General features: G+C 47.4%; 1 protein-coding gene across 1 annotated transcript in view; it reads left to right on the top strand.

The window, feature by feature from the left end:
• ZCCHC24 (zinc finger CCHC-type containing 24) overlaps window positions 1-13,363 on the top strand; it is a 63,884-nt gene that overhangs the window by 8,403 nt on the left and 42,118 nt on the right. Inside the window, exon 2 of the mRNA XM_065922711.1 lies at window positions 4,285-4,485. Coding sequence (XP_065778783.1) covers window positions 4,285-4,485 — 201 coding nt within the window. The remainder of the gene's footprint in view (window positions 1-4,284; window positions 4,486-13,363) is intronic.

The following is a 13,363-nucleotide window of genomic DNA, read 5'->3' as shown; positions in this document are numbered from 1 at the left end:
GGGGCCTCTGTAGCCAGTGGGACCTCAGGACCACTTGGACCTGTGCTTTTCACACTGTCCCTTGCAGCCCAGGCGTGAGCAAGAAGAAGGGGTGGTTTCATGGCCACATCACTGGAGTCAGAACCAGGTCAAGAACCAGATCCTGGAGGGTTTGGATCCAGGGTGGGCATCCCAGGAGGGGATAGAAAGTGCAGGCCTGGAGGGAGAAAAACAGTGGCCAGTGAGACGCCGAGGGGAGCAGCCTCGCTGTTGTAGAATTAGGGGTGACTGATGAAGGGAAGCCCTGCCCAGCCTTGCCATCCAGCCACAGGCGGCAGGACTTGGGAGAGGTGAAGCCCTTGTGAATGAAGTGCCCTCTTGTGTACTGTGGTCTGGGGGCATCTTTCAGTACTTGAGTGTCTGGACCTTAATAAAGCAGGCCTGCAGAGATCATAAAGTTTGCCCTCCTTCCCTGCTCCCTGTTAGATGTGGGGAATCCAAAAGCCCGGGGCCCAGCTCCATGGGCAGAGGGGAGGGAGCTCTGTGTGTCCTGGCCTTCCACAGGCCGTGGAAACGGCTGAGAGACCGGCTCGCCTTTTACCTCCATGGGCCAAGCTCCTCAGGGCTTCAGAGAGGAAACAGCTTGCCGCCCCACCCGCCCATCCAGCCAGCCGGCAAGCAGAACTCCTGGCCCTTAGGCCTGGCTGCGCGCCCTGGTCTGTGCCCCTGGCCTCACTTTCTCTATCGTAACTTCAGAGTGAGGCTGGGTCGGCTGACTGCACCTTCCTTTCGTCTTTTCCTGGTGTCTTGAACTGGGGCTGGGGAAGGCAGTTGGAGGAGCTGTGAGGGCCAGGCCAGTGTACGCTGGGTGGGAAGAGGCGGCGGGGAGGGGAGCCCTGGCCCCGCTCCTCTGACCCACAGCTGCCTGTGTGACCCTCCTGAGGGAAAAAGCCGTGACCTTCTTGAGGCGGTGGGAGGGGGTGTCAAGCTGCCGGGGGCGGGGAACAGCCTGCCCAGAGGCCTCTGGCTGCCCAGGGATACCCGCAGGGCTGCCCGGGGGCAGGGGTGTGTGGCCACAAGATGGGGGAGAGGTTTTTCAGGGTATAATTAGTGCAGTTTCTGGCACCCACCAAACTTCCCCTTCCTCTTGACAATTTGCTGCCAAGACAGCCCTGATTCCTGTGGACTTGCTTAAATCTTATCCAGAAAAAAAAAAGAAAAAGAAAAAAGGAAAGAAAGAAAAAAAAAATAAGAGGGTTGTTATTTGTGAAATTGCATTTCCCAGTCATGAGAATGAGTCACACCATTTGGAACTTCAAGTTTCTTGTTTGGATGAACTTTTCTCTGGGAGGCTGGGGCAACACTGCCCTCCCCCAGACCAGTTTGGATGGGGAGAGGCCTAGAGACAAGCTAAGGAGAAACCCTGATGGCTGGAAAGTCCAGGTGCTCCCAAGGCCAGGTAGGGCTGGGAAGGTTGTACCTTCCAAGGGAGATTGAAAATGCTGACTTGGGCTTAGGGGTGAACCGGGTGTGGGGAGTTAGTGTTTAGTGGGGACAGAGTTTCAATTTGGAATGATGAAAAATTTCTGAGATGAATGGTGGTGATATATGCACTGTAAATAATGTGAATGTGCTTCATGCTGCTGAGCTGCACGCTTAAACATCGTAAAAAGGATAGGTTTTTACGTAACGTATATTCTACCACGGTGAAGCAAAGCAGACTCTGGACACTCAGTCCCTGGTGGCTGCTTTGGTGGGTCTCAGGTGGGACCCAGAAAAACTGTACTTGTTAAAAGTTTCCCAGGTCCTTCAATACAAGTGTGGACACACTGATCTAATCTGTAAAATGGGGAGAGTGCCTCAGAGCTGTGGTGAGCATTAGTTATCTTAATACATGTAAAGCTTCCAGCGCCAGGGACATTAAAGTACTCAGTTCATGTTACTAGTATCATCTAATCCCGCTTCCGTTGGGACTCTCCCCACATCCCTTAAGGTTGTCCTGTCTTGGCTCGCATACCACTCCCCCAAGGATGGGGGACCCTCTCCCTTTCAGGATGGACCATCTGGGGCCACCTGGGAGCTGGAAGGTTGCCCTCAGACTGGATGCAGGTTCGTGTGGGATCTTCCACAGTGGCCCTTGCAGTGGTAGAGCAGAGATTTGTGACCCCATGGATTATACAGTCCATGGAATTCTCCAGACGGGAATGCTGGAGTGGGTAGCCTTTCCCTTCTCCAGGGGCTCTTCCCAACCCAGGGATCGAACTCAGGTGTCCTGCATTGCAGGCGGGTCCTTTACCAGCTGAGCCACCAGGGAAGCCCAAGATGTCATCAGGAGCCTTTAGGTTCAATGCACAGTCCCTGAGGACTGACTGTGTGTTGGGCCTGAGCTGCCCTGGTTGTCGTGTCTGTCTTTCCTTCCAGATCCCAGGCTTTGGTCCAAGCCTACATGAGAGAGAAAAGAGGCCCAGAGAGGGAAAGGGCTGGGCCAGGGTCACAGAGCAGGGTGTCCAGGGAGCCAAGAAGAGTAAGGGCTGTGTCCTCTAGGGAGGAGTGATGGACCTCCCGAGGCATACATGTGTGAGGTGTGGGCTCTGTCCTGGTTGGAGGAGGGGTGTCTTGATTCCCTGGGACCAGCTCTCAGCTTACTCCCCTCCCTTTCAACACTGAAGGGACACAGAAAAAGAACTGTCTTCACTGAATGCTCAAGAACTGGAGCCTAGTAAGCCTGAGCCCCGTGCCTAGGTTTGTCATCAGCCCCTGGGGAAGCTACCTCTTTCTAGCCTTGGCCTGGCCCCGGGAGAAGGGTCTCATGGCCATTCCCTGCCAGCCTCACTGCAGGCCCCACCTTTGCTGAATTCCAGTGTGCCTGGCCGCCCAGAGCCCGTGACTCCTATAAATAGAGGCTGTATACACCAGGAGGGGGCCTGGGCCGCGTCTGCTTTGAAGCCAGGCAAGACATCTGGTTCCTGTCAACTGGAGGTGGGAGAGGTGAGAGAGGTGGGCCGTTTCCTCCCCGGGCTTCCAGAGAGCTGGCCCGGGCTGGGCTGAGGGCTCCCCGGACACACGGTGCACGGGCGTCGGGCTGCAGGAGGCCAGGCAAAGTGCCGAATTTCAGTCTCCTCTTCGGTACAGTGGAAACAAGGCTGCAAGGTGGTCACCCCACCAGCACATGGCAGAGTTCTGGCTCTAGCAGGTGACTTTCTGCTGCTTGTCTTACCCCCTGGCAGCGTGTAAAGAACTAATGATCACCATCATCACCATCATCATATACTGAGTACTTCCCCAGTGCCAGGCAAGAAATAAAGGGTTATGTTAGCCTCCTAGAAACCCTTGGAGGTAACTGTCATTAATCCTGTTTACTGGATGGGGTCACTGGAGTCCCGAGTGGTTCACTGGCTTGTCCATGGATACACAACTCAAGTTGGGGGATTTGAACACGGGCTCCAGGAAGCCAGAGCCCGCAGGTGACTAAAGAGTTGGTATGAAACTAGGAATAAAACCACCATATGACCCGGCAATCCCACTCCTAGGCATATACCCTGAGGAAACGAAAATTGAAAAAGACACACGTTATCCCATTGTTCATTGCAGCACTATTTGCAATAACTAGAACATGGAAGCAACCTAGCTGTCCATCGACAGATGAATGAATAAAAAATTGTGGTACATATACGCAATGGAATATTATCAGCCATAAAAAGGAACACATTTGAGTTCTAATGAGGTGGATGAACCTAGAACCTACTATACAGAGTGAAGTAAGTCAGAAAGAGAAAGATAAATATCATATTCTAATGCATATATATGGAATCTAGAAAAATGATACTGAAGAATTTATTTACAGGGCGGCAATGTAGAAACAGACATAGAGAATAGATTTATGGACATGGGGAGAGGGGAGGAGAGGGTGAGATGTATGGATAGAGTAACATGGAAACTTACATTACCATATATAAAATAGATAGCCAACGGGAACTGCCCGTATGGCTCAGGAAACTCCAACAGGGGCTGTGCATCAACCTCCAGGGGTGGGGTAGGAGGGAGATGGGAGGGAGCTTCAAAAGGGAGGAGATACATGTATACCTATGGCTGATTCGTGTTGATGTTTGACAAAAAGCAACAAAATTTTGTAAGGCAATTTTTCTTCAATAAAAAATAAATTAAAAAGAAAAGATCAGGGAAGACAAAAAAAAAGAATCGGTATGAACTTGTGTGTGTGTGTACGAGCCTGTGGAAGTGTCCACGAGGCCGTGGCCGCACCAGTGGCCAGGCCTCCAGCGGGCTCACGGCCTCTGTCCCCTTCAGGCATTGAGCAGCAGCGTGTACAAGAGTGCCTCACCCTACGGCTCCCTCAATAACATCGCCGACGGCCTCAGCTCCCTCACCGAGCATTTCTCCGACCTGACCCTCACCTCCGAGACCCGCAAGCCCAGCAAGCGGCCCCCACCCAACTACCTGTGCCACCTGTGCTTCAACAAAGGACACTACATCAAGGACTGCCCCCAGGTAAGGCAGCCCGGCCCCGGTGGGGGCTCGGGGCCCTGGCTGGCCTGTGGACCAGCCTCCGTGGGTAGAGGAGGCAAAACAGCTCGCCGGGGTCCCTTCCTCCAGCACCTCGCCCCGTGATCGCTGGCCGCCACTTCTTTGTCCCCTCTGGTTTTCCTGGGGCAGGCTAGCTGGTGTGGATGGGACAGAGCCCCAGCTTGGGCCTGCACTGGCCGGTCAGCAGTCTGGGAGAGGCACCCCAGAGTGAGATTCTGGGCCTTCCAGTCTCCCCTCACCCCACCCCAGTCTTCCTGCCAAGGTGGGTCCTGTTACTGTCGGGCAGGAGGGGCCAGCGGCTTCCTCAGGGCTCTCCTGAGAGCCCATCACCTCCCACTCACAGGGAAGGAATGTGGGCTCCAGGCCAGGAACCCAGATGTGCGCCCCCTCCCCCAGACCCCACCTCTGCCTGCTCTGCAGCCTGCAGCCTGTGAGGGGGAGGGGTGCCCCCAGGATAGGTCTGGGTGAAGGCCTCAGGCAAGGGCTTCCCAGGTGGCTCAGTGGTATAGAATCTGCCCGCATTGCAGGAGACACAGGAGACACTGGTTCGATTCCTGGGTTGGGAAGATCCTCTGGAGGAGGAAATGGCAACCCACTCCAGTATTCTTGCCGGGAAAATCCCATGGACAGAGAATCCCATGGGACAGATGGACAAAATCCCACGGGCTACAGTCCGTGGGGTCACAAAGAGTCGGATGCAGCTGAGCACGCACACACAAAGGCCTCGGGCACAGAGGGCTGGGCATTGCTCCCTGGGGTGGGAAAGGGGTCAGGAGCAGCTCCCATCTCTCCCCCAGTGTTTCGCTGCAACAAGGTGGGGCTCCGGGAGCAGACCCCACTCATTGGGCGACCCCTGACTCTGCCAGATGTCGCTTTGGAATCCTGGGGAGAGAGGTTAACAGTTGGGTTACATACAGTATGAGATTATCATCGACTTTTTTTTCCTATTATTTTTTCATACTTTTCACTGTTTTTATGGTGTGGTACTACTTTTATTTTATACGTGTAATGGAAATGGAATCCTGGAAACTCAGAAAATCCATGTAGCCTTGCCCTCTAGATGTTGGCAGCTGAGGGTGTGGCCAGGCAGGGCTGGGTCCCTCCAAGATCAGTGGGGGTGCCGAGATGCCAATCACCACTCTTCTCAGGAATGGCCACACCACGCTTTAGGTCCCTGCTCCTTCAAGTACAGTCAGCCATCGCCACATCATTGTCTCCCCAGAGCTTGTTAGAAATGCAGAACCTCAAACCTAAGCCAGAACTGTGATTCCTGGTGATTCAGCCGGTGATCTCAGACTCCCCCCGCCCCTGGCCAAGAGAGGCCCACCCAACCTGAACCCACTGCTGGCTGCCCTCCAGATCCACACCCCCTGGGCAGATGTGTGCAGTGAGCAAGGGACCCTTGGCATGAGGGCACCCTGGCAGAGGGTCAGGCCCCTAGCCCCCGGGATTCTAGGGATAGGACGAGAAGCCAGCAGGTGGCTGAGGATCTGGCTGGTGCTCAAGGATGTGCCTAGGCCCACCCAGGGAGCAGCCCCCCGTGCCTTCCCTGACTGAGCCCCCCACGCCACCCCACACACAGGGCCTGTCAGCTCTCAGTCACCCTGCCTCCAGGGCAGAGCAGGACTCCGCCCTGTTTAAGGAGGAGATGGACACTGTGCCAAGTGCTCTCCAAGCATTTCCTTTAACACTCACATCTGCCCAGTGTGCTGAGTGCTTTTAATAACCTCCTGTTACGGGTGCATGAGTGCACCTCCTCAGAGCCCCCCAAGAGTGTCTACTGAGTGGGCAGCCCAGGAAAGCTTCTAGGAGAGGGGCTTGAGTGGGGCTGGCAGGTTGATGAGTGAGGGGTGACCGGTATCCAAAGGCAATGCATGACGAAGCAGAGGCAGAGGGACAGCGATGAGGTGTGTGTGTGAGTTTTGTGTATGTGCTGCTCTTTCCCACATGGGGCCAGAGTCTTGCCAATGTGCAGGATAGAGGGTGCCTCTCCTCAGGGTCTCTTGCTTCCTAGCATGGTGCTATATGTTACACAGTGTGTTCACGAATCTTGTGCAGGGTTCTCAACTCTGTGGCCGCAGTAGGAATAATAGCCCCATTTTACAGCTGAAGAAACAGTCTCAGGAGAGGACGGCTGCAGAGAGGGCTGAACCCTGCTCTTGGGACCTCGGTGCTCTCTGCTTCCTTGAGAATCTTGCTGCTCTAAGCTGAGAAGCCATAGCCTGTGGAGCCTCACTTTCTCCCTAGAGGTCCTTTTCTAGCCCCATCTCAAACCTGATTCTGTCTAGGATGCCTGCAGGCCCGAGGACCACCCTTTACTCTTCACAAGGATCACCATTTGTAAAATGAGGTTGTTGAGAACACTCACATCATGGGTTGCTGTGGGGACCCAGTGAAGTAATGCATGAAAGGTGCTTAACACAGTGCCTGGCACCCAGTAAGTGCTCAGTAACTTGGCTAGCATTGTTTTTGTCTCCCTTGTGTCACAATGTGGAGTGCACATGCCTGGCTAAGGATTTTAGCAGGCTGGAATAGGATTGCATGCTCCCCACCTCTCTGCTGACCACAAGCCCCAGGTGCTGGACTGAATTCATCTCTGTACCCCTCTGCCTTCCCTTCCCACACAGTGCAACAGGTGCTCAGTATGTGCCTGAATGAAGGAACAGGTGGAAACCCTTGTTCCAAATGAACTATTATGTAAGAGCTCGGCACTTTTAATATTTAAAAGTGGAATGCTTGTTTTGGGGAACAGCTTTAATGAGATATAATTCAACTATTTAGAATAGGCAAGTCGATGATTTTTAGTATATTCACAGAGTTATGCAGTCATCACCACAGTCAATTAAAGAACTTTCTTGTCACCTTAAGAAGAAACCTCATACTCTTTAGCTATCACCCTCTGGTCCCCCATCTCCTAACAACCACTAATCTACCTTATATGTCTGTAGATTTCCCTATTCTGGACATTTCATATAAATAGATTCATATAGTATGTGGCCTTTTGTCCCTGGCATATGCTTTTACTTAGCATATTGTTTTCAAGGTTCGTCCATGTAATAGCATTTATTAGCTCCATAATTCGGGAAGGGTTCCATCTGCTTTTACTTTCTGGAAGAGTTTGTGGAGAATTAATATTAATTCTTCTTTAAATGATTGGTGGAATTCACCTGTGAAGCCATCCAAGTGTGGGTCTTCTTTTGTGAGTAGGTTCTTTTAAATTACCAATTGGATCTCTTTATTTGTTATGGGTCTATTCAGCTTTTCTGTTTCTTCTTGAATCAATTTCTGTAGTTTCTGTATTTCTAGAATTTTTCCATTTCATCTAAATTATCTAATTTATTGGCATGAAGTTTGTTCATAATATTCTCTTATAATCCTTTTTATTTTATTTTATGTTTCCCACTATCATGTCTGATTTTTATAATTTGAGTCTTCTCTCTGTTTTTCTTGGTCATTCTAGCTGAAGGTTTTTTAACTCTGTTGAGCTTTTCAAAGAACCAACTTTTGGTTTGGTTGATTTCTTCTATTTTTTTTCTACTCTCATTCCATTACTTTCTATGCTACTCTTTTAAAAAATTGTGGCAAAATACATATAACATAAAGTGTACTATTTTAACCATTTTTCAGTATACACAGTTCAGTGGCATCAAGTACATTCACACTGTTGTGCAACCATCCCCATCAACCATCCCCAGAACTCTTTATATCTTGAATAACTGAAACTCTGTACCCATTAAGCAATAATTCTCTCCCCTCCCCTCACCCAACCCCTGGAAACTATTATTATACTTTCTGTCTCTAAAAATTTCACTACTCTAAGTACCACATATCAATGGAATCGTACAATATTTATCCTTTTGTGATTGGCTTATTTCACTTAGTATAATGTCCTCGAGGGTCATTCGTATTGTAGCATGGGTCAAAATTTCCTTCCTTTTTTTTTGCCTTGTGATATATTTTTATTAAAAACTTCCTTCCCTTTTAACGGCTAAATAATATTCCATTGTGTGTGTGTGTGTGTGTGTGTGTGTGTGTGTGTGTGTGTATGTATGTATCCGTGTGTCTGAGTGTCTACCACATTTTATTTGTACATTTATTCATCAGTGAACAGCTGGATTGTTTCTACCTTTTGGCTGTTGTGAATAATACTGCTTTGAACATGGATGCACAAATATCTTTGAGTCCTGCTTTCAATTCTTCACTCTAATCTTTATAATTTCCTTTCTTCAACTTGCTTTATGTTTAGTTTGCTCTTCTTTTTCTAGTTTCTTGAGGTTGAAGGTTAGAATACTGATTGTACATTTTTTTTAATCAAATGGAGGTGTTTTTAGCTATAAATTTTCTTCTGAGCTGCATCCCATAAGTTTCAGTATGTTGTATTTTCATTTATCACAGCATATTTTCTAATTTCCTTTGTGATTTCTTCTTGGACCCACCAGTTATTTAGGAGTATGTTATTTAATATCCACATATTTGTGAGTTTCTCAAGTGTCCTTTTTTAATGATTTCTAATTTTATCCAATTGTGGTTGGAAAACACACTTTATATTATTTCAGTGCTTTTAAATTTATTGTGGTTTTGTTTCATGGCCTAAAATTTGGTCTGTCCTGGAGAATAGTTTATGTGTGCTTGAGAAGTATACAGATGGGTAGAGTATTCTGCAGATGTCTATTAGGTCTAGTTGGTTTATCGTGTTGTTCATGTCTTCTGACTCCTTGTCGACATTCAACCTAGTTATATTGTAAATTATTGTAAATAAGGGTATTGAAATCTCTATTATTATTGAATTGACAATTTTCCTTCAGTTCTGTTACTTTTTGATGGATGTATTTGATGCTCTGCCATTAGGTACATCTGTGTTTACGATGGGCTTTCCATGTGGTACTGGTGGTAAAGAATCTGCTTGGCAATGCAGCAGGAGCAAGAGACACGGGTTTGATCCCTGGGTCAGAAAGATCCCCTGGAGGAGGCCATGGCAATCCACTCCAATATTCTTACTTGAAGAATCCCATGAACAGAGGAGCCTGGTGGGCTACAGTCCATAGGGTTGCAAAGAGTCAGACACAACTGAAGTGACTGAGCACGCACACATGTTTGTTTGTAATTGCTGTTTTTTCCTGATGGAGTAATCCTTTTGTCATTAGAAAACATCCCTCTTTATCTAGCAATATTTTTTGTTTTAAAGTCTATTTAGGCTGATATTAGTGTAGCCTGCCTTTTATGGTTGTTGTTTACCTGATATATCTTTTCCCATCTTTTCTATCAGTTCGTATCTTTGGATCTAGAGTGTGTCTCCTGTAGACAGCATATAGTTAGATCTCGGTTTACTTTTTATCCAACCTGACAATCCTTGCTTTTTGTTTGGATTACTTAATCCATTTACATTATTGATAATGCTATTGTTAATGCACTTTTTATGTATGCTATTATTGATATAGTTGGATTTAGATCTGCCATTTTACTTTGTTTTTGAAATTGCTCATGTCCTTTTTGTTCCTTTGTTCCTCCTTCACTGTTTCCTTTTTCATTAAGTGATAATTTTCTAATGAAACATTCTAATTTCTTTAAGTATTTTTTCACCATTTTTTAAAGCTATTTCCTTAGTGGTTGCTCCAGGTCTTATACCCCTTAACACATCAAAATATGCTTCAGATTTATACTAACTTAACTCCTGTGAGAAATGTTACTTAACTCCAAAATAAAAATGTTACTCCCTTATGGTTCTATTCTTTGTTCCTTGTTCTTGTGGCATTATTGTTATACCTATGTATATTACAGACTCAGCAATGCTTGTTAGAATTATTACTTTATTTAACTTTCTGTGTTTTAGAGAAGCTGAGAGAAGAAATGAGACCAGTTATATATCTATTGCTTTTATCATGTTAGCCTTCTTATTTCACATTTTGAATTCTCATCATTTGTTCTTGTGAATTCAGATTACCACTTGGTGTCATTTCCTTAGCTCAAGACACATTTTCTCCCACCCACCTTCTTTGTGCTATTATTGGAAAAGGTACTATATTTCTATATGTTATAAGACAAATATTTTGAATTAGCTAAGAGAAGAAAAGAAGTACACACTTATACTGTCTTTTATAAATACATAATCACCTTATCAGTGCTCCTTGCTTTTTAATGTGTATGTTCATTGGTCTTTGGGGTCACTTGCTTTTAGCCTGAAGAACTTCGTTTAGTATTTCTTGAAAGATTGGTGTGCTAGCAGTGGGGAATTCTCTGGAAATGTCTTTATCTCACATTCATTTTTTTAAAGATTGCTTTGTTGGGTATAAAATTCTTGGCTGACAGATTTTTTTAATTTGCGCACATTGCATATGTTATCCCACTGCTCTCTGGTCTCCATTGTTTCTGATGAGGAGTCAGTTATTATTATTAGAAATCAATTGTAAATGATATGCCATTTTTCTCTCATTGCTTTCAAGATTTTTCTCTTTAGCTTTCAGCAGTTTCACTGTGATGTGTCCATTTGTGAATCTCTTCATCTTTATACTGCTTTGGTTCTGTTGAGCTACTTGGATGTGTTGGTTAAAGTTTTAAATCAGAGTTGGGAGGTTTTCAGCCATCATTTCTTTGAATGACTTTTCTACTTCTTTCTCTCCTCCCTTTTTGTGGAATGACTTTTAAGTGGTTTAAATGCTTTTAAAATCTCAAATGGTCTGACTAGGGGTGGAATTTGCAGAACCCTAGGCCAGCCCTCCCTGGGTCCTAAAGCTGCCATGGAGCCCCAGGCTCAGAGAAAGGTAGCAGTGAAAACCTGGTTAAAGCATTCACTGCCAACAGCCTGGGTAGTGGGATACAGACACCAGAGGATGGTAACCTGTTAATTGATTCTTTTCCAACCTTACGGGTAGAATGAAGTGTCCAGAATTCAGTTCCTTAGACTGGCGAGGCTTCTCATAGCTACCAGGTGCAGTACAAGGGGATTGGGCACTGTATGAAGAGGAGGCCCGAAAGCAGAGGCAGAAAGTGCTGGAGATAAATTTTCAGTGTTGGTGAAAGGCAACCTCTCTTTGTGGGGTGAGGCTGTGCCTGGCCAGGGTTTCTCTCCAGCCAATGTCAGCAATGGGCCAAGAAAACTAGGATTCAAGAATGTTTATCATTGACCTCTTTAAAAAACCTGTCCCTGTAGCTATACGTATACATGTGCCAGGTATCTATTCAAGGGTAATAATAATAACATGAACAGCAATAATAGTATTCTCTAAGCATTGAGTTTACCTCTGAGCTTAGTGTGTAATATGTACCAGTTCCTTTAATTATCTGAAAAACTCCATCAGGTCAATTGCCAGATGATAAAACCAAGGCCCACAGAAGTTGGGTAGCTCACCTAAGGTCACACAATGAACAGCAAAGTTGGAATTGAAACTCAGGCCTTCCTGATTCCAGAGCCCATGCTTTTTAAATTAGATCCTACCACCAGCGTCAGCATCCAGGTTTTGATCTCCACCATCATTCTCAGAAAGTCAGCATTTTTTAAAAAGATGGGTTGCTAGAAATAAAGAGGGACGAGGACAATGTGTACAAAAACCATATCAGGCCTGGTCTGGCCAAGTCATTGTATCTGGCAGATTCCTCCACTCGTCCAGCCTCAGGGTGTTTGCTGCCCCAGTGCAGTCAAGAAGGCCAGGGCTGGTTGGGGTGCCAGCAGTGGTGACCGCAGCCAGTGGTGGTGACCACAGAAATTCCAGGTGGCTGTAGGGGAGTCATGGGTGCTCTCTGTTGGGCCTGCCCACAGGGTCACCGGTGTGTCTCACGTTGGCTTCTGCACACAAATGTGGCAGGACCTGCTCTGCATCATCCACATTTGCCTGTATGGTATGTGTGTATGTGGTGGGGCCTTGACTAAGTGCCACATCCGTGTTCAGGACACACAATCTGTCCAGGACAGAGCCAAGCCCAGCCCTCAGTACAATCTCCCAGCACTTCCTGAGCTCCTACTCTATGTCAGGCCTGTGCTGGACAAGTGCTTAACCTTTGCCCACAGTGGCCCAGTGTGGACAACAGAAATGCTGTTGACCGTTCAGGGTGGTCAGGGCTATAGCATTTGCAGTGAGGGACCAGCTTTGCCTGGGGCTTCATGGGAGGCCTCAGAGAGGAGGAGTCTGAGTACGGAGCGGGGAAGGCTTCCAGGAAAGTGTGTTAATAGTAGGAATTTGCTTTCCGGGAACCACGAGCCCTTGGCGACAGCTAGCACTCTGGGTGCCTGAGGGGAGGAGCGGGAGGTATGGCTGCAGCAGGTGGTGGAGGATTTGTGTGCCAGGCTACACAGTCTGGACTTTATCTGGAGGGCCAGGAGAAGCCATCCAGGGGTTTTAGGTGACACACTCAGATTGGCATTTTGAAAGATCACGCTGGTGGCAGTTGGGAGGCCAGGCTGGAGGAGGCAAGACTGCAGACCAAACCAATCCAGGCACAGGGAGAGATGATAAGACTGGATACAAGGCAAGGGCAAGGAAAGTTGGAGGTGAGGGGACAAATTTTAGACATGATGAGAAGGTAGCGTTCATGGGGCCTGGTGACCAGGTCAATAGGGCTAACAGGGGTAAGCAGTTAAGGAGGTGCTGCTAGATTGCTGAAGTCGCCAATGGGGTGCCACTACCTGGGATTCAAATACACTTGCCTGAGAAGATAGGTTTCTCCTCCTTTATTCATTTAACGACATTTATTGAACACCTACCATGTGCCAAGCACGTAGCAGGCATTTGAGGATGCCATAGTGAACAAACTAGGAAAGAGTCCCACTCTCTTAGAGCTCATGTAGTATTGGGTGAAGTCAGACAATAAGCACAAATCAATAAGAGAAGAAGGAGATATGAGATGACAA

Source organism: Muntiacus reevesi, chromosome 2 (assembly GCF_963930625.1).
Source record: "Muntiacus reevesi chromosome 2, mMunRee1.1, whole genome shotgun sequence".
Lineage (NCBI taxonomy): Eukaryota > Metazoa > Chordata > Mammalia > Artiodactyla > Cervidae > Muntiacus > Muntiacus reevesi.
The sequence above is the reverse complement of the archived record's forward strand: the minus strand, read 5'-3'. Positions and strand labels throughout refer to the sequence as shown.